At 35.7% G+C, this 26289-nt stretch overlaps 2 protein-coding genes across 3 annotated transcripts in view; one reads left to right on the top strand and one right to left on the bottom strand.

The window, feature by feature from the left end:
• Nucleotides 1–1467: 1467 nt before the first annotated feature.
• On the bottom strand, nucleotides 1468–5864 carry nthl1 (nth-like DNA glycosylase 1). Of its 2 annotated transcripts, XM_051108864.1 has the most exons (7): nucleotides 5736–5864; nucleotides 5446–5634; nucleotides 5003–5280; nucleotides 4761–4931; nucleotides 4516–4675; nucleotides 2300–2405; nucleotides 1468–2195 (listed from the first exon to the last, which is right to left on the bottom strand). In XM_051108864.1, exons 1-7 carry the CDS (start codon nucleotides 5752–5754, stop codon nucleotides 1817–1819), a joined length of 1302 nt encoding a protein of 433 aa, XP_050964821.1. In that variant the 5' UTR covers nucleotides 5755–5864; the 3' UTR covers nucleotides 1468–1816. The 2 variants fall into 2 exon arrangements, with proteins under 2 accessions (XP_050964821.1, XP_050964746.1); XM_051108789.1 differs by having other exon boundaries at nucleotides 1469–2195; nucleotides 5446–5851.
• A 283-nt stretch (nucleotides 5865–6147) lies between these two features.
• The window catches only part of tsc2 (TSC complex subunit 2), a 48293-nt gene continuing 28151 nt past the window's right edge, over nucleotides 6148–26289 (top strand). The window contains 27 exon segments of the mRNA XM_051117991.1: nucleotides 6148–6290; nucleotides 7864–8006; nucleotides 8097–8183; nucleotides 8261–8371; nucleotides 8454–8601; nucleotides 8711–8828; nucleotides 10114–10162; nucleotides 10246–10371; nucleotides 10482–10555; nucleotides 10910–10940; nucleotides 10942–11037; nucleotides 11123–11266; nucleotides 11354–11491; nucleotides 12557–12660; nucleotides 12748–12829; nucleotides 12916–13071; nucleotides 13333–13443; nucleotides 13523–13645; nucleotides 13815–13921; nucleotides 15002–15155; nucleotides 15343–15465; nucleotides 15555–15689; nucleotides 17176–17365; nucleotides 17505–17598; nucleotides 17917–18019; nucleotides 18101–18195; nucleotides 21812–21940. Coding sequence (XP_050973948.1) covers nucleotides 7872–8006; nucleotides 8097–8183; nucleotides 8261–8371; nucleotides 8454–8601; nucleotides 8711–8828; nucleotides 10114–10162; nucleotides 10246–10371; nucleotides 10482–10555; nucleotides 10910–10940; nucleotides 10942–11037; nucleotides 11123–11266; nucleotides 11354–11491; nucleotides 12557–12660; nucleotides 12748–12829; nucleotides 12916–13071; nucleotides 13333–13443; nucleotides 13523–13645; nucleotides 13815–13921; nucleotides 15002–15155; nucleotides 15343–15465; nucleotides 15555–15689; nucleotides 17176–17365; nucleotides 17505–17598; nucleotides 17917–18019; nucleotides 18101–18195; nucleotides 21812–21940 — 2963 coding nt within the window. The 5' untranslated portion in view covers nucleotides 6148–6290; nucleotides 7864–7871.

Raw genomic sequence — 26289 nt, 5'->3', positions numbered from 1 at the left:
TGCACGAGTGTGAGAACGGAACAGGTGGAAGAGGATGAGACAGACAACTGAAGGAACTGTAAAGAGTGTGCGTGTGTGCGTGTGTGAGTGAGAGAGGAGGATTGGAGAGATCAGATGTTGGATAAGTCACAGATATCCATACGGAACTCTTCCTCTTCACGTCTGTTATATGGACAGATCTGGGATCAGCTTATCTGGCCCACATTGATTCATTAACAAAGACGCAAAACTGACCTGGAGCAGTGTTGACCGACTACTGTTTAAGGACCATATGTATCACCCACTGCATTTAAAACAGATCAATCGCCCACACGTTCAACTGCAAATCTACCAGGCACTAAAACAAGACGAATAAACCATTCAGCTAGAAAACAGTGAAGATACAATTAGTACTATTAATGCATAAAACGCTAAATGTACTGTAATCTAATCAGAGACTTGGTGATATATAGTGCTTTTCTCTTATTTACAATTGCAATTATGTGTGCGCATGTAAAGGATTTTACGTGGGAAATAAGTACATTTTTTTTGGCTGTTCTGCCCTCTAGTGTTGACAAAAACAGTTCAGGCTTGAATTAAGTCAAGGCTGTTTTCAACATGAAACCGTCTATAGAAAATACTGCTTAGAAATTATATTAATCCCCAAAAATATTAAGCAGCAAAAACTGTTTATAATAATTAGTAATGTTCCTCGAGCAGCAAATCAGCTTATTAGAATGATTTCTGAAGGATCATGTAATAAATCACATATTTTAGCCTTGGTAGGCATAATTTCTTTTTGTTTAGTGATAGTTGTTTATGAGTCCCTTATTTGTCCTGAACAGTTAAACTGCCGGCTGTTCTTCTGAAAAATCCTTCAGGTCCCACAAATTTAGCGTTTTTGTGTATTTTAACGCTTTCCAGCAATGACTTTATGATTTAGAGATACGTCATTTCACACTGAGGACAACTGAGGGACTCATATGCAACTATTACAGAAGGTTCAAATGCTCACTGATGCTCCAGAAGGAAAATGCATGCGTTAAGAGTCAGGGGTGAAAACTTTTTGAATTTGAAGATCAGGGTAAATTTAACTTATTTTGTCTTCTGGGAAACATGTAAGTATCCTCCGTAGCTTCTGAAGGGCAGTACAAAATGTGAATAAATATGATGTTTAGGCAAAATAAGAAGAATCTACACATCTTCATTATGTTCAAAAGTTTTCACCCCCGGCTCTTAGTGTATAAGAATCCCTCAGTTGTCCTCAGCGTGAAAAGATGAATCTCGAAATCATACGGTCATTGCTGGAAAGGGTTAAAATACTCAAAAATGCTGGAAAACCAAAGAATTTGTGGGACCTAAAGGATTTTTCTGAAGAACAGCAGGCAGTTTAACTGTTCAGGACAAACAAGGGACTCCTGAACAACTATTACTAAACAAAAAGAAAAAAAAACAGCTGTGGATCATTCAGGTAACAACAGTATTAAGAATCGAGTGTATGTAAACTTTTTGAACGAGGTCATTTTTTTAAATTTAAACTATTATTTTCTTTTTCTTATTCAGGTCAGTACTAAAAAAAATAGCATGCATTTTGTATGATCCCTCTTATTTTGGTAAAATGATTAACATTTTACAGATTCTACAAGATGTATGTAAACTTCTGACCTCTAGAAATTAGAGCATTTAATGTAAAACTACTACAAAACACTAACACTTTTATATCTTCCTTTTTAGAAATGTATTTGATAGAAAACCTACAAAATAAATGAATGTGATATTTGTTTTGCATTTATACACTGTACTTAGTTCAAACTGAATTTAAGTCTCTGCTGTCCTTTTATGTCCTGTGTGAAGACAAAGGTGTGTCCTGTTGTGCTCCTGCTCTCCCTTTCCTGCTGTTTCTCTTTTTGAGGAGAGATGGAGTGTCTTCTTCTGATGTCAGCTGGACTTCCTGTTTAACTGTGTTCTTCCTCCTCTGAGACAGGGAAGTGTCTGCCGGCTCTTTTTTGATCTGTGTTGTTGGAGATGTTAGTTTGTGATCCGGACTGTTACTGGTGGGTTTTGCTGGGCTGGATTTGAGCTTCTTGTTGGGAGACGATCGGTGGGCGGAGGGACAGGTGTGCTGATTCAGACACATGGAGCAGAGCGGAGCAACAGGTAAACACACCTGCTGGCCGAAACCAACCAGCAACCAGTTGATCTCACTCCATAGATTTCTGTGAGAGGAGAGATTAAAAAAAATGGTACTTCAATGAGATTGTTGTGATGTTATTCTGTAGAGATGAATACTAGCAACAGCGGGACCGAAAATAGAGGTTACCGTGGCAACCACTCCTCGAGAGCTCTACGTGTCTCCTCGGGCGTCTTGGTCTCCTTTTTGGTCCATCCGAGTCTGTTTGAGATTCGGTGAACGTGGGTGTCCACACCTACACACACACACAATAACACTTAAAGTGATAGTTCACCCCAAAATGAAAAATTTGCTGTTTATTTATTCACCTTCCAAAATGACATTTTTTTTCTTTAGTAGAATGGTGAAGAATATTTTTAGCTGAAACTGTGGTCCTTTGTGAATTATAAAATACAAAAATGCAACTGACTGGCTGCATGTTTTGGAGAATAAAACAAAGCATACAGTTAAGGTCAAAAGTTTACATACACCTTGCAGAATCTGTAAAACGTTACCAAAATCATACACAATGCATGTAATTTTTTATTTAGTACTGACCTGAATAAGATATTTAATATAAAAGATGTTTACATATAGTCCACAGAGAAAATAATATTTGAGTTTATAAAATGACCCTGTTCAAAAGTTTACATACACTTAATTCTTAATACTGTGTTGTTACCTGAATGATCCACAGCTGTGAAGAAACCCTGAATTTGAAGATCAGGTTAAATTTAACTTATTTTGTCTTCTGGGAAATATGTGAGTATCTTCTGTAGCTGAAGGGCAGTACTAAATTAAAAAAATATGATATTTAGGCAAACTAATAAATGTACACATCTTCATTCTGTTCAAAAGTTTACACCCCTGGCTCTTAAGGCATCATTTTTCCTTCTGGAGCATCAGTGAGTGTTTGAACCTTCTGTAATAGTTGCATATGAGTCCCTCAGATGTCTTCAGTGGGAAAAGATGGATCTAAAAATCACACAGTCATTGCTGGAAAGGGTTCAAATACACAAAATTGCTGAAAAACCAAATAATTTGTGGGATCTGAAGGATTTTTCTGAAGAACGGCAGGCAGTTTAACTGTTCAGGACAAACAAGGGACTAATGAACAACTATCACTAAACAAAAAAACACAGATGTGGATCATTCAGGTAACAACACAGTATTAAGAATCAGTATTAAGGTTGCTTTTGGCAGTTTACGGGGTCAGGATGGGCACCCTGACTGGTCTGCGGCTATGCGATGCACTGTGTATTCTGACACCTTTCCATCAGAACCAGCATTAACTTCTTGAGCTATTTCAGCTGCAGTAGCTCGTCTGTTGGTTCGTATCACACGGGCCACCCTCACTTCCCATGTGCATCAATGACCCTGTTTGCCGATTCACCACTATTCCTTCCTTGAACCACTTTTAACAGATACTGACCACTGCAGAGCTGCAGTTTTAGAAATGCTCTGACCCAGTCATCTAGCCATCACAATTGGGTTCTTGTCAAACTCACTCAAGTTGTTACACTTACCCATTTTTCCTGCTTCTAACACATTAATTTGAAGACAAAATGTTCAATTGCTGCCTAACATATCCACCCGCTAACAGGTGTCGTGATGAAGAGATAATCAATGTTATTCACTTCACCTGTCAGTGGTCATAATGTCATGGGTCTTATGAAGCGAAACAATCAGCTAGTGCAAGAAACTGAATATTATTTACAACATTATTACCTGTAATCCAGAGCCTCACGCAAACAGTCCAGAATGATGTCCGGTTCTCATTCATTTGAAGGTTTTTTTTTTAGTGAACTGAATGAATCAGTTCACTAAATCAGACTGAACCATCTAAAACAGCAGAACATATGGACGTCCAACAGTCACTTTGACTCAAAATGAGACAAAATACCTGCGTATATGATCTTATGATGCTGTTTTTTGCAGCTCATTCAGCGTTCCAGTTCCTGGAAGACTGTTTTTTGGTTTCTCATTGTTTATGTAAATAGGTGAGCTGATGAAGACGTTCTTTTTTTTTAACTTTATATGCTTACTGGGTGCTTTAATAATATAGTTATGTATATATTACATCATTGTGTGATTACATAAGCCAATCAGTTATTTGAACCAGAAGCAAACTGCCCAAAAGAACCAGTTTGCGAAAAAAGAATCAGACTTCCCTGTTTGAGTGATGCTCTGGATTACAGATAATATAGGTATATAATATAGGTGACAGCAGCCGCTGCCTTGCATTTAATGAATCACAAGAACCATGAGTCACCTATATCTTGGATGGCCTGAGGGTGAGAAAATGAACAGCCAATGTTCATTTTTGGGTGAACTATCCCTTTAATGTAAAGCCAAGAATAGCCTACCAATGCCTGACACCCGATTCCAGGCAATGTCCATGGCCAGGTGGGCCATCTTTGGGCCGACGCCCGGCAGACGCATCAGACCCTCCAGTGTGTCAGGAATGTCTCCGCCGAACTCCTGCTGTATCAGAGCTGTGGCCTGTTTGATGTACTTCACCTTTGTCTGAGAAGAAGTTTGTGAGTTTTTGATTGTTGAAATCTGTTGCTTTGATCATATACATGTATTTAAACACATATGTGTCATTTACCCTCCAGAAGCCTACTGGGTAGATGAGTTTCCCCAACGTCTCATCGTCCATCTTGAGTACGGCGTCCACACTGAGCTCACGCTCGCGTAATCTCTGCATAGCACCAGCCGTCACGTGATCTTTGGTTTGACTGGACAGCATTAAGGAGATCAGCACCTGGTAACGACGCACCTGAGAAAAGAACAGAGAATTCTGATTGGCTGTTGGTCACATGAGGTGATCTGCAATTGGTTCTCACTCACCTCAGGCGGGGCCTCGGTGTCGTAGCATTTCTCCGCTCCCATTTGGTCCACGGGAGCGTCCCGTTTGCTCCTCATCTCCCTGATGAATGACAGCTGGGTTCTCCAATCACGCGGCTCCCAGCGCTCCCTCTTTAGCTGTAGCCCCGCCCCTTCCTCGTCCTCATACTCCACCTTCACACGCCCCCGCCTTGGTTTTCTAGGTGAGGTCAAAGGGGCTTGATCATGCACTGCTGCTTCTTTCACTTTTGTGGTTGTGTTATTGAAACCTGACACAGTCTCTGTACAAAAATAAAATAGTATTAAACAATATTAAAATACATGCAGAAGTGTTATAAACATAAATAATTTTATTCATAAATTAAATGATTATAAATGATATAAACTATTTGTAAAAATATTGTTTTTAAAATAGTTTTTAGTTCCACTCGTGCAGTTCTTCTTACCTGCATCAGTTTCTGCATGTTTATGCAGTGGAGCATCTGAAATACTTTGCTCCTGAACCTCTACTTTCACTTTTGGAGAATCATCTTCTGATTTGAGCCCTTGAGCCATTCTGGATCTCAATCTGCGAATTCCTCCTTTATTTACAGTACTTTTCCCCATAGTTTCAGTTGCAGAAGTGTCTTTTACAGCTATTGAATCGTTGAAATACGGAGAGTTCATTCTTACACTCAAACGGTTGAACATACAAACACATAAATTCCGGACTGGCGCCAACATTAGATGACATTACCTGACTTCATGTCACACATACAACCTCAGTTTTGCTAAAAACACACCGTCTGAACACAACATCCCTATCCATGCTGTCGACACCGATGTCTGACTCCTTAACGAATCGTTCTATTGAGCCGGATCTTTTCAATGAACTGACTGAATCGCAGTGAATGGATCCGTGCGGTATTTACAAAATGATGAATCACTGAATCGATTGTTTAAACGGTTCCATTTAAAAGAACCGATTCGTGAGTCGAACTCTTCAGTTTTATAAGCGATAATCATTTGTAGTTTCTCAACACTCGAAAAGCTTGAAAAGTAAACGCGCGCTCGCGGCCCTCGAAACTACAATTCCCTGCTGTCAGCTGTCACGTGACGTGTTTTTGTAGGAAGTGCATGTCCGTGAATTAAGCATGACTTCCGGGGGGCAGTAAAGGGGGCTGGTGAGAGCTGGGGCAGTTCTGTTGGCTGAGACACTGCGTGACAAATAAATGCATAAATCGGGAGCGATTCAGTTCTATCTTTTAGTTTTATGTTCTCGATATCATCCCACCTCCACCATCCGCAGACGGTAAATAACAGTGTGGTTGTTTGTTGCATTGGTTTGTTGTTTATGGCTTGATACTGGATTATTTATTTATTTTGCCTTGTTTATTTGAGTACACTGGGGATTTGCGTGTTTTTAATCCGTTTATTAGGCTTGTATGTTTTCGGGTATTGTTCTCTGTCATAGTAAATTGATCCACTTTTAAATTCATGTTTTTTTTTGTGCATGGGCTGAACTGAACTGAACTGTCACGAGGTGTCAGACGTTTGACTTCTGTGCATTGTTTTCCTGCCAAGTTTTCATGCCAAAAGAGGCGATATGTTAGTGAAATGGATTGTTATTTCTGCTAAATGAGTTATGATTTAGTTTGAGTGTTTTGAGGTCTGGAGGAGTTAAAAAACCTTACGTGTATGTGCAGGTCTCTTCAGGTCTAATGTGCTAGAAATGACACTATTATTAGGGGCCTAGGGCCCCTCAATGTATGTGTGGTCTTTCTTTAGTAACGTGAGAAATATTAAAACATTAGGCTAATGCATATTCTCTTAGGCTGTCACTATAATAATAATAATAGTAATAATAATAATAATAATAATAGAAATATACATTATTTAAATAAATACAACATTTATAATTTATTTGTCATTGCAAGATGCATTACAGAAACAAAAAAGACAAACAAAAAACAAAAAAGCAGGGGTAGGGAATAAAAGAAAAAGAAACCTTAAAATAATAATAACAAAAATAATAATGATAGCGAACAGAATATAAATATATATATATATATATATATATATATATATAGTAAGCAGAATTTTTTAAACAATTATTTTTAAAATAATTTTTATACACATTTTTTTTAGTACTGTTCAAATGATTAATCGTGATCAAACACGTGATCAATTTTTTTTTTAAATATAATATACATGTGTGTACTGTGTATATTTATTATGTACATATAAAGACACATCTATGTTATGTACATAGAAGATATTTACATGTATTTACATATTTGTATTTATATTCATATAATGTATATAAAATGTATTTAATATATAAACATAACATAGTTTTCTTAAATACGTGCATGCATGTGTGTGTGTTATGTATATATATCTATATATACATAATAAATATACACAGAACACACACATATATATTATGTACAGAAACTTTTATTTTTGAATGCCCATCACTAATTATTTTGTATATAATTATTATATATAAATATTATTTTAATTATGGATATAATTTTTTAAATAGTTTAATCTAATTTGTACAATCTAATAATATATATATATATATATATATATATATATATATATATATATATATATATATATTATATATATATAAGTAGATGTATAAAGTAAAACTATAAATGTAAAAAAAATTAAATAAATTTTATTTTATTTTATTGTTTATATATAAAATATGTCTGCAGCAACACCTCTCCCCCCCTTTGTATCTTAAGTAAATAAATAAATATTTTTTGTTTAGTTTATATATCAGTCTGCACTCCCTCTTCTGTGCTTTTTTGTATCTCCGGCTCCAGGAGGTTTGAAGTATCTTTCATTCTCTCATTCAGTGTCTCTTACAGGCTTGAAGATGAATAAACAGCCCAGTAAAGAGTCTCTGCGGGACCGGGTTAAGGGGATTTTTGGCCTCGGTCCGCCTCGGCCCCACAGCAAACAGACCGAGAGCAAACCGTCAGAGTTTATCATCACGCTGGACATCCTGATGGTCAGAAACGCTCCAATAAATCATTCACAGCATCTGTTTTTCTCCATGAGCTTGTGTTTCTCAAATAATCTTTTCCTTCCTGACATTCAGGAACTCACTTCAGAGTACAGCCTCCACCACCGGATCAGAGTCATCAACCACGTGTGCGATCTTGCCAAATCTAAGAAGTTTGAGGAGGTGAGAGCATAGAGGTGTATCTGCTTTCTTCTATATGTGCAAATGAGTGGCTCTAAAGTGTGTTGTGTGTGTTTCAGCATGCGGTGGAGGCTGTATGGAAGGCCGTGGAGGATATGATGCAGCCTGAACAGCCGCCTGAAGCCCGTCATGCAGTGCTGGTGCTACTAAGAGCCATTATACAGGGACAGGTGCACATTTTAAACACCTTATAAACCATGGTATAGAGTGGCGGCAAACATCACTCATGTTTTCCTCGATATTTCTGTGTAGGGTGAGAGGTTGGGTCCACTCAGAGCGTACTTTTTCAAGATCATTTTGGACTATCAGCCCTCAAATGAAGATCTGGCTGAGAGACTGGAGGTGTTCAAGGCACTCACGGAGAACGGGAAAGATATCACCTACCTCGAGGAGGAGATCGGTATGGTTTACACATGCTTTGACTCATCCTGGTGTTCTTTAAGGAACAGTTTACCCAAAAATTAAAATACTGTGATGTACTCACCTTCAAGATTTTTGTTTTCTCCCAGCTCGGTTCGTCCTGCTGTGGATGGACATCGGTCTGTCATCGGATTTCCTGCACGTCCTTGTGAACTTGGTCAAATTCAACTCCTGCTACCTGGATGAGAACGTCTCCCTCATGGTCCAGTAAGAAAAGACATGCAAACGAACTTAAGTTTCATTAACTTTTGAAAACTTTTGCGGAAATGCTTGAACTTTGACTTTAGACAGATACACACTTCGGTTAATTTGGTTAATTAAATATTTTATTCAGCAAGAACTCATTAAATTGATCAAAAGTGACAAATGCAGTTCTTTTCAACTTTCTATTCATCCAAAAATTCTGAAAAAATGTATCAGTTTCCATAAAAATGAAACAGCACAACTGTTTTCAGTATTGATAATAAATGTTTCTTGAACAGCAAATCAGCATATTAGACTGATTTCTTAAGGTTCATGTGACAGTGAAGACTGGAGTGATGATGCTGAAAATTCAGCTTTGCGTTACAGAAATATATTACTTTTTAAAATATAATCAAATAGAAAACAGTTATTTTAAATTGCAATAATATTTCACAATATTACTGTTTTGCTGTGCTTTTAATCAAATAAATGCAACCTTGGTGAGCTCAAAGGACTTCTTTAAAAAAAGATTTAAAAAATCTTACTGATCAAAACTACTGACCGTTAGTGTGCGTTTGACTGTCTGTGACCCTGGACCACAAAACCAGTCTTAAGTAGCACGGGTATATATATAGCAATAGCCAAAATGCACTGTATGGGTAATACAACATATAAGTAATAATATGCATTGCTAAGAACTTCATTTGGACAAATTTAAAGGCAATTTTCTTAATATTTTGATTTTTTTTTTTTTTTTTTTTTTTTTTTTTTTTGCACACTAAGATTCCAGATTTTCAAATAGTTGTATCCTAACAAATCATACATCAATGGAAAGCATATTTATTCAACTTTCATTCATGAAAAAAAGTTTATTTGTGACCCTGGACCACAAAACCAATCATAAGGGTCAATTTTCTGAAATTGACATATGGTTTGTTAGGAGATACAACTATTTGAAAATCTGGAATCCGAGGGTGCAAAAAATTAAAATATTGAGAAAATCATTTTTAAAGTTGTCCAAATTAAGTTCTTAGCAATGCAAATTACTAATCAAAAATTATGTTTTGATATATTTATTGTAGGAAATGTACAAAATGTCTTCATGAAACATGATGTTTGCTTAATATCCTAATGATTTTTGGCATAAAAGAAAAATGTATCATTTTGACCCATACTGTGTATTTTTGGCTACTGCTACAAATATACCCGTGCTGTGGTCCAGGGTCACATTTGGTCATAAAAGTGAAGGAAATACACATATAAGGGATTTTTCTCACACACTCTAACATCACTGACTTGTTTCTCACAGGAAAATCTGCCTTCTGTGTAACCGGACGACTTCCTCCACGGATATTGAGGTAAAAAAGCAGTGTTTGACTCAGTCTTTCAGGATTACCATAAAAGCAATGATAGCTGAATATGTTCATGTGTTTGTGTGTAGGTTGCACTGCAGGTGTTGGACGCTGTGGTGTGTTATAACTGCCTGCCCTCCGACTCTCTGACAGTGTTCATCATCACACTGTGCCGAACAGTTAACGTGAAGGAGTTCTGTGAATCCTGCTGGAAGGTGCACAGAGAAAACCGGTTCATCTGATATATTCAGCTGAGTTTAATATATAACGTCAAGTAATTATAGTGCAACCCATATACATGCTTTGACTTCTCTGTTGTCTGTAGCTGATGCGTAAAGTGTTGGGAACTCACCTGGGTCACAGTGCCATATACACCATGTGCCGTATCATGGAGGAGAGGTAGGGATAACGTTTACTTCAATACCAAGTCGACATAAGTCGGTTTTGGTCTGTAGCTGTTTTGAACATTGCAGTAGTCTCCAGAAGAATACAAAGACAGATTTATGATTGGTCAGAGAATCAGTAAGCTATGCATACAGTATTTGCACTTTCTAAATTTTATTCATTTTTTTATTCATTTATTTATTTAAAAAAAAGTAACAACAGTCACAGACAACTGATGTCATTCAGCTTTTCACTGACCTTAAATGAAGACTGTTGTAAGTGGCAGTAGTCTAATAAATAATGTGTGTTAATAAATATTGAGTGTTTTGAGTTTGCTGTTTTTCCATGCTGTTTTTGTGTCTGGTGTAGGGTGTACAGTGAGGATGCCGCTCTTCTCAGGGGGGGCTGTGTTTTTCGTTGGTATGGCACTGTGGGGAGCTCACAGACTTCCTGCCCTCAAAAACACGCCCACTCTCGTCCTCCCTTCCTTTTACAAGGTGCCCATAAATTTGTAATCGGTTTGTTTTTTTATATATATATCATGAAACCTGCTAGTGTTTGACCTCTGACCTCTGTGCCCAGGCCATGAGCTGCGCTAATGAGGTGGTTTCCTATGAGATTGTGCTGTCGATCACGCGACTCATCAAGAAGTACGGCCGAGAGCTGCACGTTGTCACGTGGGACATCCTGCTGTCCATTATAGAGAGACTCCTGCAGCAGATACAGGTACATGCATGCAAATGCACACACATTGAGATGTTTTATGCGTGTGTATTTCCTGACAGTCTTCATACATGTTGTGTGTGTGTGCAGACGATGGGCAGTCCTGATCTGAAGGTGATCGTTTATGAGTTACTGAGCACCGTCGAGGAGCTGTACGAGCAGAATGACTTCCACGGATCCTCGCAGAGATTCTTTAGCCTGGTGGAGAAGTGTGCAGATAAACGTCCCGTGAGTTTTGCTCTCTGTCTGTCTGTCCTCTTCTGAAGCCATCTGGTTTGATTGACTGTTGTTAAATAGACCTATGAATATTCATTTCTTTGATTTTTTTTATAATTAAATTAAAATTCAATTTCAAATTAAATTTAGATTTGTTTATTTATTATTTATTACAAAATATATTAATTAAATAAAAATGAGATGGTATATTCAGATTTATTATGAATTTTATTATTTAAGAAAAGTACAAGTAATGTATTTTAATTTATTATTATACTTAAATTCAATTTAAATGTATTATACATTTAAATAGAGTGTACTTTTATTTATATATATTTTTAAATATTAAGTGTTTGATATTTTATTAAATATATTTATTAGTATAAATTAAGAAGGATATTCAGCTTGACTAAATTTATTATTAAATATAAAGTAAGTGTAAATGTATATCTAAATGTATATCTAATGTATATCTGTGTATTACATTTAAAGGAAAAATACATTTATATAAATTGACTAAATTGATTATTGTTATTTAAAGAAAATATAAATATATTTACATTCGTTATTCAGTTTTCAATAAATTAAAATTTATTGCATTTAAATGAAGTATACATTTATTTAAATTTATAATTAAAATTTAATTAAGTATTCAGATAAATATAGTAAATGAGTAAATGTATTTATAAATTTAAAAAAAGCATAAATGCATTTAAAGTTATTATTACTTTTAAATTAAATAAAATTAAATTAAAATGTTTTAAATTTTAAATGAAGCATACCTTTATTTAAATGTATAATTAAAATTAAGTATAAATTAAGATAAGGATATTCAGACGGAATAAAAAGTGTAAATGTATTTAAATTTATTTTAAAATTTGAATTAAATTAAAATATATTATTGTATTTATATAAAGTATGCATTTATTTAAATGTATGCTCTAAATTAATTAAGTATAAATGAAGAAGAATATCTATATTGAGTCAATTTATTGTTAAATGTATCAGAAGTATAAATGAATTTAAGTGAATTGTATTATTTTGGTTTGACTGGTTGTTGTTGAATCTGTCCGGTAGGATGCGTCCGTGTTGACGTTGATTTCCTACAGAGCTCAATCCATCCAGCCAGCCAAAGACGGATGGCTGCAGAACCTGCTGAAACTCATGGAGAAGTTCTTCAGGTCTGGAAGCTTCACTAAAGATCTCGAAAGTCGCATTATAAACAAATCCCTGGAAATAACATCTCTCTCTGTATGTGTGTGTGTCAGGAATGAGAGCCGTACTATGATCAGAATTAAGGTTCTGCACATCCTGTCCTTCGTACTCAGCACAAACCGGCAGCTCTATGAAGTCAGTCCTAAACCACACATGCATCTCCTTGCGTTCATGAGATCGCTGCTGTTTTTTTTTTGATTATGTGTGTTCTCTGTGACTAGGAGGAGCTGATCGAGGTGGTGGTGATTCCTCAGCTGGGTCAGATTGCCGAAGATCGAGATCTGTCCGTCAGGAAACAAGCCACGCAGCTGCTGGTGGATCTCGCTGAGGGCTGCAACACACATCACTTCAGCAGCTTGCTCGACATCATCGAGAAGGTAACGCTGCTCACTGATGATATCACTAACGGAACGCAGACATTCCGTTTTTTGACTGTTTAAATTCAAAACTCAAAATTCAAAAAATAGAATGTTTACATGCATAAGGGAAAGTATACATCTAGATTTTCACCATTTCTGCAGGTGATTTAAATAGTCCTGCGGTTGACAATGACATAGTTTAAGCCATGAAGGTACTGATAACTAAAATATATATATATATATATATGTGTGTGAGTAAACTCTTCTGTGCTCCTGTAGGTTGCTAGTCGTCCGTTAACATGCTCTATGGAGGGTGAGAGAGAGCTGTCTGTGGAGTCGCCCATGGAGGACGTCCGGACCGCTATACTGGGTTTGCTAGACATACTACAGGTACTACAACACTTCTTCTGATCGGTATAATCGTGATTACTCTCTATAGCAGCTCCAGTGATGGTGTATCTGTTTCCAGAGTAAACTGTACAGTCTGCCCGCCAGTCACGCCAGTCGAGTGTACGAGCTACTGATTTCTCATCTGCAGCTTCACTACAAGAACAAATACTACAGTGCCATTGGGAGCTCCATACGGCTCAAGGTCAGACTTTTGACGCTAGTTAGTCGGCATAACCGTATTAAACATTCAGAACACCCTAGCAACCGCATAGCAACATTCTGACAACTACTCTGAATACATTAGTAACCTTCTCAAATCACATCAACATCAGAAAAGGTAACGGTGTCTTTTCCCTTTGTTTGTGTGTTAGGTTTTTGATTTCTTACTGATGATGAGGGCTGACTCTCTTCATCGCCTGGGTGTCCCCAATAAAGATGGAGTCCTGAGATTCAGCCCATACTGTCACTGTGACGTTGGGTAAGAACACAAGCATCAGTGTTTGGTGCTGTTTTCTCACCCACATTTAAGGAATTTAATATAAATTTAATAACTTTATTATATTTAAATAAAGTGTTTTTTTTTTTTTTTTTTTTTTTACATTTATTATCAATATTAATTTCTAAATGATTATTTTAGAATTTATTAGAGGTTGTTTAATTAGAAATTTGTTTAAGAGGATATTCACATGATATAAATGTATTATTAAATTATCATTATAATTAAATGAAGTAAACAAATGTATTATTAAAATTAATAAAATTAAAAGTTAAAAGTATAAATTATTAAGGAGAATATATTGTTATTAATTAAAAATAAATGTATTTAATTGTAGTTTTTTAATTAAATTAAAATTTAAATGAAGTATATTTTCAATTACATTTATTATTACAATAATTATTAAGTAAGTATAAATTTAGGAGGATTTTTAGATTTACTATAACGATTAATCAAGATTAATCGCATCCAAAATAAGTTTGTTTACATAATATATGTGTGTGTGCTGTGTATATTTGTTATGCATATATAAATAAACACACATGCATGGATATATGTAAGAAAAACATGTTGTTTATATATTAAATATATTTATATATAATATTAATGTTGTGAAATATAAATATATACATGTAAATACATAATACATAATGTATGTATGTATTTTTATATATACATAATAAATATACACACTACACACACGTTATGTAAACAAACACTTTTATTTTGGATGTGATTAATGGTGATTATTCTTTTTTCTGCACTTTTATTTTTTTAAAATGAAATTCAAATGTATTATTAAGTTTAAATGAAGTACATATGTAATTCAATTTATTATTAAAAATAAAGTACGTTTAAATTAAGAAGGATATTCAGATTTACTATATTTCTTATAAAATTTAAAGAAAGTATAAATATATTTAAATATATATATTTTTTTAATTTAAATTAACGCCTATTATTAAATGTAAATATTTTACATTTATTATCAAAATTAAATTAAAGTGTAAATTATTAAGGAGAACATTCAGATTGACTAAATCTCAAATGTCTGGATTTCAGGGAGTCTGAGAAGAGAGTGACCGATAAGAAGCCAACAGGAACTGTGTCGCCACCGACAGGAAGTCCCACCCCTGCAGCTCCGCCCTCCTCCATTCGCACTGCCTATCTGCCCTACAGCCTGGCCTTCAACGTTTTACTACAGTGCCTGAAGATGGTACAAAAACACATACACACAGCTGTTCTCTTTAAAATACTTTGACGATATCGCGGTACTGCATTCATGTACCATATTATAGTATTCCATGAAAATAGTTCCAATACAATTACAACACACTCAGTGCGTGCAAATATAACTACCACGGTGTGAAAGGTAAAACATCAGCTCTTTGTTTGGTTTGCAGGAAACTGACTGGAAAGTTCTGAAGCTGGTTCTGGATAAGATGTCCTGCACAATCCAGTACAAAGTTTTGATTCTGGCATCACCGTGCAACATCGATCATCTGTGTTCGACTCTCTGCTCTATGGTAACATACTTACACACTTATAAAACGGTAACTCCGTGGATTGAACTGTATGGAAGCAAGTTAATTTGTGAGAGTGTGTTTGTGTGCAGGTGACGGACCGTCTGATATCAGAGCGTTTGAAGAAAACTCCTGATGGATTCTCCCTCACTGATGTTCAGCTCGCTGTGGTTCCTGTTCTCACTGCCCTCACCTCCTACCACAGCTACCTAGAGCAGTCCCGACAGGTGACACATACATTGCTATCTAACTGAGAACATACTATTAACATCTGCTATTTTTACTTGTGAGGATAAAGGTTTTTGTCAAATTTGTATTTTAATTTTCAATATTAGCTGCGGCTGTGTTCTAAACCATAGTGATCCAAACAGCAGTATATGCACAATTGTTACCTTGTAACTTACCTTAAGTTAAATTAAATATAAATTTATTTAGGTGTATTACTACATTACATTTAAAATGAATATACTCTACAAGGCAAACGTTTTTGAACAGTACGATTTTTAATGTTTTTAAAAGAAGACTCTTCTGCTCACCAAGCCTGCCTTTATTTGATCCAAAGTACAGCAAAAACAGTATAATTGTGAAATATTTTTACTATTTAAAATGATTTTTTTTATTTGAATATATTTTAAAATGTCATTTATTCCTGTGATTTTAAAGCTGAATTTTCAGCTTCATTACTCCAATCACTTGATCCTTCAGAAATCATTCTAATATGCTGATTTGCTGTTAAAAAATGTTAATTAATAGTATTATTATGTTAAAAACAATCAATTTAAGGCATCCTTGCTGCATAAAAGTATTAATTTTTAATTTCTATCAATCTACAAATAATAATACATTTATACTAATACATATTTGCAGACTATAAATAAATTACATATTAAAATATATTCAAATGGGAAACAGTTATTTTAAATAGTAAAAATATTTCAAAACTTTACTGTTTTTGCTCTACTTTATAGCAAATAAATGCAGGCTTGGTGAGCAAAAGAGACTTAAAAATCTTACTATTCAAAAACTTTTGACTGGTAGTGTACAATTGTTTAAATGTATTACACTTAAACAAATGTATTAAAATGTGTCATTATATTTATAATAAATATGAAATGATGTAAATGTATTCAATTTAAATTAAACATAAATGTGACATTTTAAAAAAATATTTTAATTAAATAAGTTTAATTGAAATTAATTCAATTTAAATAAAATAAAACATTTAAATTATAACTTTTTATTCAATTTCAGTTAAATATACATTTCTTTACATGTATTATTATACATTTAAATTTGTTATTGAATTAAAATTTTACATTAAAATTAAATGTGTTTATTTAAACTTGTTATTAAATGTAAATTAAATACTGTATATTATTACATGTTAGTTAAATAAAATGTAAAGTGTATTATTAAATTTGATGTAAGAATATATTTACCTAAATTCATACCTAAATGTAAATTTATTTATTAACTTATTTATATATAGTTATTAATTATAATTTTATTGAAAAATTTAATCTCACATTATATTTTACCATAAAATATAATTTTTATTATTTTTTTTTTTTTGTTCGGGAACAGGTGTCTGATCTCAGTTCAGGAGGTGATAGTAGCCAATCATCAGATGTGCATATAGAAATTTATTTGTTAAATGTGTTTATATCACAGTTTTTTCACCTGTTTTCTTACCATATGATGTTGCTGTCTCAGAGGGAGCTGGTTCAGTGTTTGGAGAAGGGCCTGATTTACCGCTGTGCTAAGCAGTGTGTGGTGGCTCTGACCATGTGCACCGTTGAGATGCCCGACATCATGATCAAACTCCTTCCCGCCCTCATCGTCAAGCTCACGCACATCTCTGCAACTGTCACCATGGCATCACCCATGCTGGAGTTCCTGTCCAGTGAGTACAAGCCTTTTTATTTAGCCCCACCCATTTTAACCTCCTGGCCAATCAGAATGCAGTATACATTCTACATTTAGAATACAACCACAGAAAAGCAATGCAAGCACTAATGCCTTTTGTCTTGTCTCTCTCTTAGCATTAGTGCGGCTCCCACATCTATATGCTAACTTCGTAGCTGAGCAGTATGTTAGCGTGTTCGCCATATCATTGCCGTACACCAACCCCTCAAAGTGAGTATACTAACACACACAAGTTGATAATAATCAGAAATGTTTCTTGAACAGCAAATCAGCATATTAGAATGATTTCTGAATGATCATGTGACACGTGTGGAGTAATGATGCTAAAAATACAGCTTTGACTCACAGGAATAAATTACGTTTTACTATATATATTTAAATAGAAACAAATTGAAATATTTCAGTTTTTACCATATTTTACCCTTTTTTATCAAATGAATGCAGCCTCAAGGAGCGTAAGAGACTTGTTTTTCAAAGGCAGGATATGTTAGGTAATGTATTTTCTTGTTTTTCTTCCATTCTTTGTAGGTTCAATCAGTACATAGTGTCTCTCGCCCATCATGTGATCGCCATGTGGTTCATACGCTGCAGGCTTCCTTTCAGGAAAGACTTCGTTCAGTACATCACCAAGGTGGGTGATGGGATTGTTGGGCTCATGTTTTTACAGATTGATCTGTTTGTCTTGACTTGAAGTGTGTTTTTGTGTGATTAGGGTCTCCGTTCGAACGCTCTTCTGCCGTTCGATGATAGTCATGAGCAGAGCAGCTTCAGAGCGCGCAGCACCAGCCTGAACGAGAGGCCCAAGAGGTACACAAACACACACACTATCACACACACAAACACACACACACACACACTCACTCAGGGCCGGATCATGGTTTGTCTCATGTCAGGTTTTGCCGTGGGAAGGACTCAAAGCATGATTGTCATTCAGGCGCCTCATTGGTTCATTGTTTTGATGGTACTGTCGTGATTTCTGGCTTTATGTGTCTGATTTACGTCAGAACATCAGCTGAGTTTTCACATCCACTCACGGATGCTAGTTTGACTGTGGGACGTCTCTTGCTTTCCTCGTCTTTCTGTCTTTTCTTATCGGTCTCATTTCTTTCTCTGTGTTTGTCTCTTTCTCTTATCATCTGTCTCAGTGGTGACTGTTTCTCACAGGCAGACTATCACATCAAAACCATTAACACGTTCATTTATCAAAGGCTGTTTCTTTAACTACGGCCACTTTGTGTCCCGGATTGATTTTCATTCAGACTGTAATGTCATTCCGTGTCAAATCAACCAAATTTCAAAAACTTCCCCAGCTCAAATGGGGAGAGATAGACATGTATAGTGATGAAAGCCAAAATATTAAACGTCATGGATGAATATTTATTGAGTACTTTGTAGACGAAGGTCAAAATGGCAATTTTCACCTGAGATTCAGTCAAGTTACAGGGGGGTAAATCTGATTTCAGAAAGATGGCAGCATCATAATGTTATTTGTACACAGACATTGGTAGTTCTACTAGTAAAATCTGTTGACTTTAGCAGTCTTCGTTGCATTGTGTGCCAATGGTGATCATTCAAAAATGGGGAAATGGCACTTTTTTCCTCCAAAGTTTTCCTCCAAAGTTTGCATGCCTGTAACTCAAGAAGTATTAAAGATATCTTAATGTCCTTTTAGATTTTGGGTCTTAACCATCATTCCTTTTGGCATCTTTATTTTTAAGGTTGTTGTCTAAACTTGCAAACCGACCCACATTTGGTTTTTGACCATTGCAAATGTGTGCATTTTAACGAATGAATCCTGGACCCATATTGAAATCTCAGGAACCGAATCTCATAGGGCATTAAAAATGAAAATGCCAAAAGGAAAGATTGTGTAGACCCAGTATCTAAAAGGGCAGTAAGATATCTTTAATACTTCTTGAGTTACAGGCATGCAAACGTGCTGAAAAAAAGTGCTGTTTCTCCATTTTTGAATGGTCACCATTGGCACATAATGCAACAAAGATGGATAAAGTCAACAGATTTTACTAGCAGACCTACTGATCTCTGTGTAAAAATAACATTATGATGCTGCCATCTTTGCTAGATGTTTTTACCCCCCTATAATTTGGCTTTGGTTGTGTTGACATGGAATGACCCCATTATAGTTAAACTTCTCACCATTTATTACATGAAGATCACATTAAAATTTTTAGCAAGACTTCACTGTGATTCAAAGCTGTTCAGATGCCTTGAAATCAGTAAACTCAGCTTAAGAAAAAAAGTATTACATATTTGTTTTGTCTAGACAAAATAAATATTAGAACAATTAATGACCAATTTCCCCTTTTGCAGATTTTATATATATAATATAAAATTTGTGACTGTCCAATTTTTTTTGAGGAGTTGTGCATTTTGCAAAACGCAGTATTTTTTATAAATATATTCTATATATATTTTTATATGTTTTGTGGGCAATTAAACTTCAGTTTTGACAGTGTGAAAATATTGAGAATGCATCTGGTTGCTCTGGTTTTTGGTCATTTTATTCCAAAAAAATATATAAAACATCTACCACAGAATGATGATACTTATGATTTGAGATGTGATGCAAATGATGCTGTGATTAAAATATTTGTAACAGTTTATACACTGTTAGACGTTATAATTATTAGTGAACAAATGAATTAGTGAATAAATGAGTTTAAAAAGTGTGTTAATGAAATTTAATTTCTAAAAGGACTACAAATGCCCATAGTTTGAGAAATGCCCATGTTCAAACAAGTACACACATCTCTAAAACTTGTGTTGATGTTTAATAATTAGCCAGTGTCCCATCCTAAAATACTCTAGTCAAAATAACTAGTCTGATGTCTATGATAGGGACCACTAACATCTGGACATGAACTGAAGCAAAGAATCTTTTCTATTTCTTATTATTTCCTCTTTGTTTCTTACAGTAAGAACTCTTTTCTACTTTCAATCATTTTCCCTTCTCCCCTTTTTTAGAATTAACTTTTTGTATTGGGTGTGAAAACAATCACTGTCCCATAAACCTTTTTAGTTTAACAGAAAATCTTCATGGTACAGTAACAAGAAGGATGTTTTTCCAGGCATATCACTAATAACGTCCATGATCAACTATGTCCAGAGCCACAAAATCATCTCATCTCATTGTCCTGATTCATTACAGGTTAATTTTATGTGGTAACCATCAGTGTTGTTTGTTTTTCTTTTTGTAAGTCTTGTGATCTGTCCTGTCATCGAGGCTGAAACTTTGAATGAAAAGCCTGAAAAAGAGAAAGATCAGCACATTTACATGCACAAGAATATTCAGATATTTATGAAAATGTAGTCATACAAATCAAATTTAGACTCTGATTACCTACAATCTGATGATAACATGAATAAGCATCAAGAGTCAAAAAATTGCTATACAAAATTTTATAAATTCTGTATCTGAATATGTTGATTACATAAGTATGGGTTGATTTAAAAACTAATAATTGGAATCATTTTTTTTTTTTTAATAAAACAAGCATAAAACACTTACTGAAAAATATATGTATCTATATGTCATGTGACCACTAACCAACATCAGAAAATGCAAATGTGCTGTTAAATTAATAAATATAAAAGAATTATTTTAGGTCAAAGGCTGGCAAAATAGATCACGGTTGTAGAAAAGTAAATGTTCAGTTTATATTAAGGGCTTCACCAGAAAATCAACCTTCTAAAATGATGGTTTGTATTATTTGTTTTCTATGATCTTTCAAGTTTGCCAGGCCTTACATTCTCTGTTCCAGTTTCTAGTTTCACCTCATCCAGTCATTCATTTGTGTTTTATTTGCTGTATTAAATCACACACATGTACATGATCATATCACTGTTTCCTACTGCTATTAATTTCCAGTATAATGATCATAGCAGTGTCTGAATGCTTTGTTTCTTCCCTGTACCAGTATGTTTGTGCTCTCTGATGAGTTTTTCATTTATTTTCTCCTCTTTCATTCTTTCTGTAGAATGCTGACAGTATATTGCTTACTTTATGCCTTGTTATGTGTCTGTTGATCTTTTTTATGCTGTTTCTCCTTCCAGTTTTCTGTTTCCTCCTTTGTTTTGTTGTTTTTAAGTGTCGTCCCTGTTTTCTGGTTCTCAGTGTGCACTGCTGACCAAGTTACTTTGTTTTCCTTTCACTTCCTTATTTGACCCCTCCCCCCTCCTCTGATTGGGCCATGCGTGGCGGGTGTGGTTTGTGGGGGGGTGCGCCGACACCTCGGATCCGTCACCTGTGATTGGTCGCTGGCCGCTTTCGTGACACTCCACAACCAATCGCACTCCCCCATCCACCCATGCCGACGTGGTTAAAATGCCCCAAATTCCCCCAACCCTCCCTGGTCACGACGTTATGCTGACGCACACCTGACCTCGTTTGCCCTCGGGGCAGTTTGCGGACGACCAAAGTGGCGAAGCAGGGCCCCAGCGCAAACTCTCCCGTTAAAGACCTGAAAGATCTGTCGGCCATGGACGCCTTCCGCTCCCGAAGCATCAGTGTGTCCGAGCATGCGGTGCGCAGGTAGAGCATTTTTGGTAACATCAAAACTCAACCGATTTATATCCCTGCTTTTCCTTTTCTGTATGCAGGGACGGTGGGTGGGGCTTGGGCATTCGGGGCGGGGCGTTGTCTTGGCGATGCGGGGTGGGCGTGGACATCTGGTTTGGGATAATTCTGATTGGGCAGGGAAGAGTGCATGCTGGAGGAGGGTTTTGTCATTTTCTTTCGTTTCATTGGTGGTAATGTTGACTGCATGCGCTGAGCCTTGCGAATGACTGACTGGCGAGCATCTGTTTTGATTTTAACCTAACCCCCTTTTTGTATTAGCTTTTACCATGCTTTTTGTGCTGTTTGTGATGGTGTTCCTTTGATTTGTTTATTTATTTATTTTTTGCAAACAAATGGCTGTACTACGGAGCCCCTAAAGGGACATGGTGATGGGAAAAAGCTGACACAGGATGAAAAATATTTCAATGTTTTTGCATCCTCTTGCAAAACGTATGCGCTCTTTACACACTTTAGAAACTGTTACTTTACTCTCAAAAACTCTTTTGAGAAACTTTAACCCAAAAAACACTACATTGTATTTTAGTGATTTTGCATTCTCGTAGAACTTTTACGTTAACAACAATTTTGCGTTCCTTGAAAATCCCAAACTTTTCCATTTCCTTAAAAACGTTACATTCCACAGAGAAAATTTGCGTTCACTTGTAAAACATTTTATGACTGAGATAATATTTGGGTGGGAGGAAAAGCGATATTTCAATGATTTTGCAAGCAAGTTTTGTGGGGGAACACAATACTTTTGCGACAGAAACTTTGCATTTAGTTGCAAACTTTTGTGGTCCCCAGAGAAACTTTGTGAACTTTTACGACCTCTTGCAAAATTTTGCATTTACCCAAGAAACAGTGCATTATGCATTCTCTCTTGCAGAACTTTTGTTGAAATATGACGCAAAGTTTTTATATTTTTGCGTTCTTCTGTGAAACTTTTGCGTTCCACCCAGGAAACTTTGCGTTTCTTGCAAAATGTTTACATTCCCAAATGCAAAAAATTTTGCATTCTCCATAAAGCTTTGTATTCTCTTGCAAGACCCCCAAAAACTTCAGTACTTTTGCGTTTTTTTGCTTTCGCCCAAGAAACGTGTGCATTTTCTCGCAAAACGTTTGCATTCACAAAAATATTACCTTTTACAAGAAACATTGGATTCTCTTGCAAGACTTTTCTGTTCTCTTGTAAAAAAAAAAAAAAAAAAAAAAAAAAAAAAAAAAAAATTTTGTGTTTTGTGATCGCTCCAAAAATGTTTGTGATGGAGATCATTTGAGGTGGGAGGAAAAGCAATATTCCAGTCAATTTTGCGAGCGACACAAGGTTTTTAGGGGGCACACAATACTTTTGCGAGAGAAACTTTACGTTGAATTGAAAGACTTTTGCAGTCCTCTGAGAAACTTTGTGTTCACTTGCAAAACTTTTAAAATCTCTTGCAAAACTTTTGCTTTTACCCAAAAAACATTGCATTACATTTCAGTGGTTTTGCATTCTCTTTTTCAGAATTTTTGGTTTCCCTCAAAAACTTTGCGTTAAATTTCAATACTTTTGCATTCTTTTGCTTTCACCAAGAAACTTGTGCATTTTCTCGCAAAACGTTTACATTCAGAAAAATTGTATATTCTCCAAGAAACATTGGATTCTCTTGCAAGACTTTTCTGTTCTCTTGTAAAAAAAACGTTTGCGTTATCTCTCAAAATGTTGGCGTTCCACTTAGAAACTTTGCAGTCGCTTGTAAAACGTTTGTGATAGAGATAATATGAGGTGGGAGGAAAAAAAGGGACATTTCAATGCTTTTGCAGTTGAACAGAACGTTTTTAGAGAGATCATGACATTTTTGTGTAAGGAACTTTGCATTTTGCATGGGTTTGCTTACGAAACTTCTGTGATCTCTTGCAAAACTTTTGCATTCACCTAAGAAACATTGCATTATATTTCAGTGCATTCTCTCTTGCAGAACTTCTAATTTTCCCCCAAAAAACATTGTATTATATTTCAGTACTTCTGCATTCTTTCGAAAAACTTTTACATTTAAAATTTTGCGTTCTCCAAGAAATGTTAGATTCTCTTGCAAGACTTTTCCATTCTCTTGTAAAAACTCTTAAAACTTTTGCATTCCACTGAGAAAATTTGCATTCTCTAATAAAACGTTTGTGATAGAGATAATTTGAGCTGGGAGGAAAAGCGATATTTCAATGGTTTTATGAGTGAACACAAAGTTTCTTGGGAGAACACAATACTTTTGCGAAAGAAACTTTGCATTCTCTTGCAAACTTTTGCGGTTTCCTGCAAATTTTTGTGTTTCCCTGCATTTAACTTTGTTTTTAACTAAATTTCAGTACTTTTGTGTTATTTTGCTGTCCCCCAAGAAACTTTAGGCTAACCAGTTACAGTCTGAAAAAATTTGCGTTCTCCAAGAAACGATTCTCTTGCAAAACTTTTCCGTTCTCTTGTAAAAAAACGTTTGCCCTATCTCTCAAAACATTTGCGTTCCACTGAGAAAATTTGCGTTCAATTGTCAAACATTTATGATGGAAATAATATGAGGTGGGAGGAAGATAACTTCAATGCTTTTGCAAGCTAACACAAGGTTTTTCACAAGGTTTCAGAAACACTTTGTGTTGTTTTTGCTCTGGCATTCTCTTACAAAACTTTTGCTTTCCTCTAAAAAAAAAATTGTGCAAATTTGCATTTGCAAACAAAAGCACATGCATTGAAATATGCTTTTTTCCCTATACTTTTTTTTTCCCATGTCCATGCCACTTTAGGGGCTTTGTGCCGCACACAGGACGCATGTGTAAATGAACATAGGTGATTACACAATCGAGTGACTAGCTTTTCTGTCTTTGCTGTTTGTTGAATGAGATGGATGGCATTAATTTAGCTCCCAAACACTAGGGGGCGTACTCCACTTGCTCAACCTGCTGCCTGTCTGAGCCTGTTTTAACCTTCACTTATTCACATCATATGCACACACTCTTTACACATGTTCCAGGTACAGTATCCATTCATGTTTTATCATACTGCATTTTGAACCATGAGCAAAAAGTTGCATAATAATACGCTGCAAACGCGCTGAAAATGTTTCACTGACGCCCTCTTCAAATGCTGTTTTCTGTTTTCATATACTTACCTGATGTCATTTCAAACATTCAGCCATTTCTGAACTCATTAACATATTGCAGCACCACACAGATCCAGCAGGGGGCAGCATAGCATCAGACAATTTACAGCTGCATCCTGGCAAACGGAGAGACATTTTGAGTAATATTTGCCCTCCAACGTCTGTGCTTTATTAACCCAGTGCATCTAATTACCATAAAACCTATTAATCAGTTCAGTGCCTCCAAGTTACAGGATGCTAATGAATAGAGCATCCGCTATTAGCAAGCACAGGGACTTCATACAGCATATTTGTTTTATTATCTAGTATCTCTGCAAATTGCTCTGCCTTCGGGTTTACTAATTGCCTAAAGTATTTCTGTGCCAAGGGCTTTTGTTTGGGCAATTTCAAGGTTGCTCGTTATGATGTAATGGCATTCTTGGCGAGCTGATTATGCCGAACTTGATCTAAATCACAAGCAGTTTACCTCTTTCTGTGTTAAATGAAAATGTATGGCTTCAGTTTGATCTTTTCAGTGTCTTAGAATGGTATGAGCTCATAAAAAGTAAAACGTCTTTTCATTTTCCCCTCTAAAAAAAAATTCTAATATTAATTACTCAATTGCCATCCTGCAGTCACTATTCCACGCATTTGTATTCAGCTCTGTTGTTGCTTAATGCATCAATAGAGTAAAATTTCATTGACAAACCACATCATTTATTCCACAGGCATCGACAATCATCCGACTGCAGCTAATAGAGATGATTGAGGGCTTGATGTGCATGTGAAGAGCTGGCAAACAGTGAAACGTTTTCTCTGTGTGACAGCAGCAGAAGGATGTTTATGTTGAAAATTGTGCCTTTTGAAAAATATCAACTGGCTTAGCGCATATCATAATATTCATAAAAGGGTTTGGTGTTATGATCAGCTGTACTGGACGCCCAGAATTCATTAAAGCATTGAGGTTGAGGCGTCCACTACATCTGAAGAATTGCTGAACGATCACATGCAAAGACACAAACTGGGACTTTCCTGTCTGTGTGAGTGGGTTGTGTGTGTTTTTGTGCTAAATGACCCTGTTGATGGACACTTGAGTGTTTTGGTTTGGTGTGCTGGTTACAGCCCAGGGCTGCTAACCGGAAGGTTGTTGGATCGATCCTGGTGAGGAAAAAGTCAATCGTGCCCTTGAGCGAAGCAGCTGAAGGAATGTTCCAGATT

Source organism: Labeo rohita, chromosome 1 (assembly GCF_022985175.1).
Source record: "Labeo rohita strain BAU-BD-2019 chromosome 1, IGBB_LRoh.1.0, whole genome shotgun sequence".
Classification (NCBI taxonomy): domain Eukaryota; kingdom Metazoa; phylum Chordata; class Actinopteri; order Cypriniformes; family Cyprinidae; genus Labeo; species Labeo rohita.
Note: the sequence above shows the minus strand (reverse complement) of the source record. Positions and strands in the feature narration are given on the sequence as shown.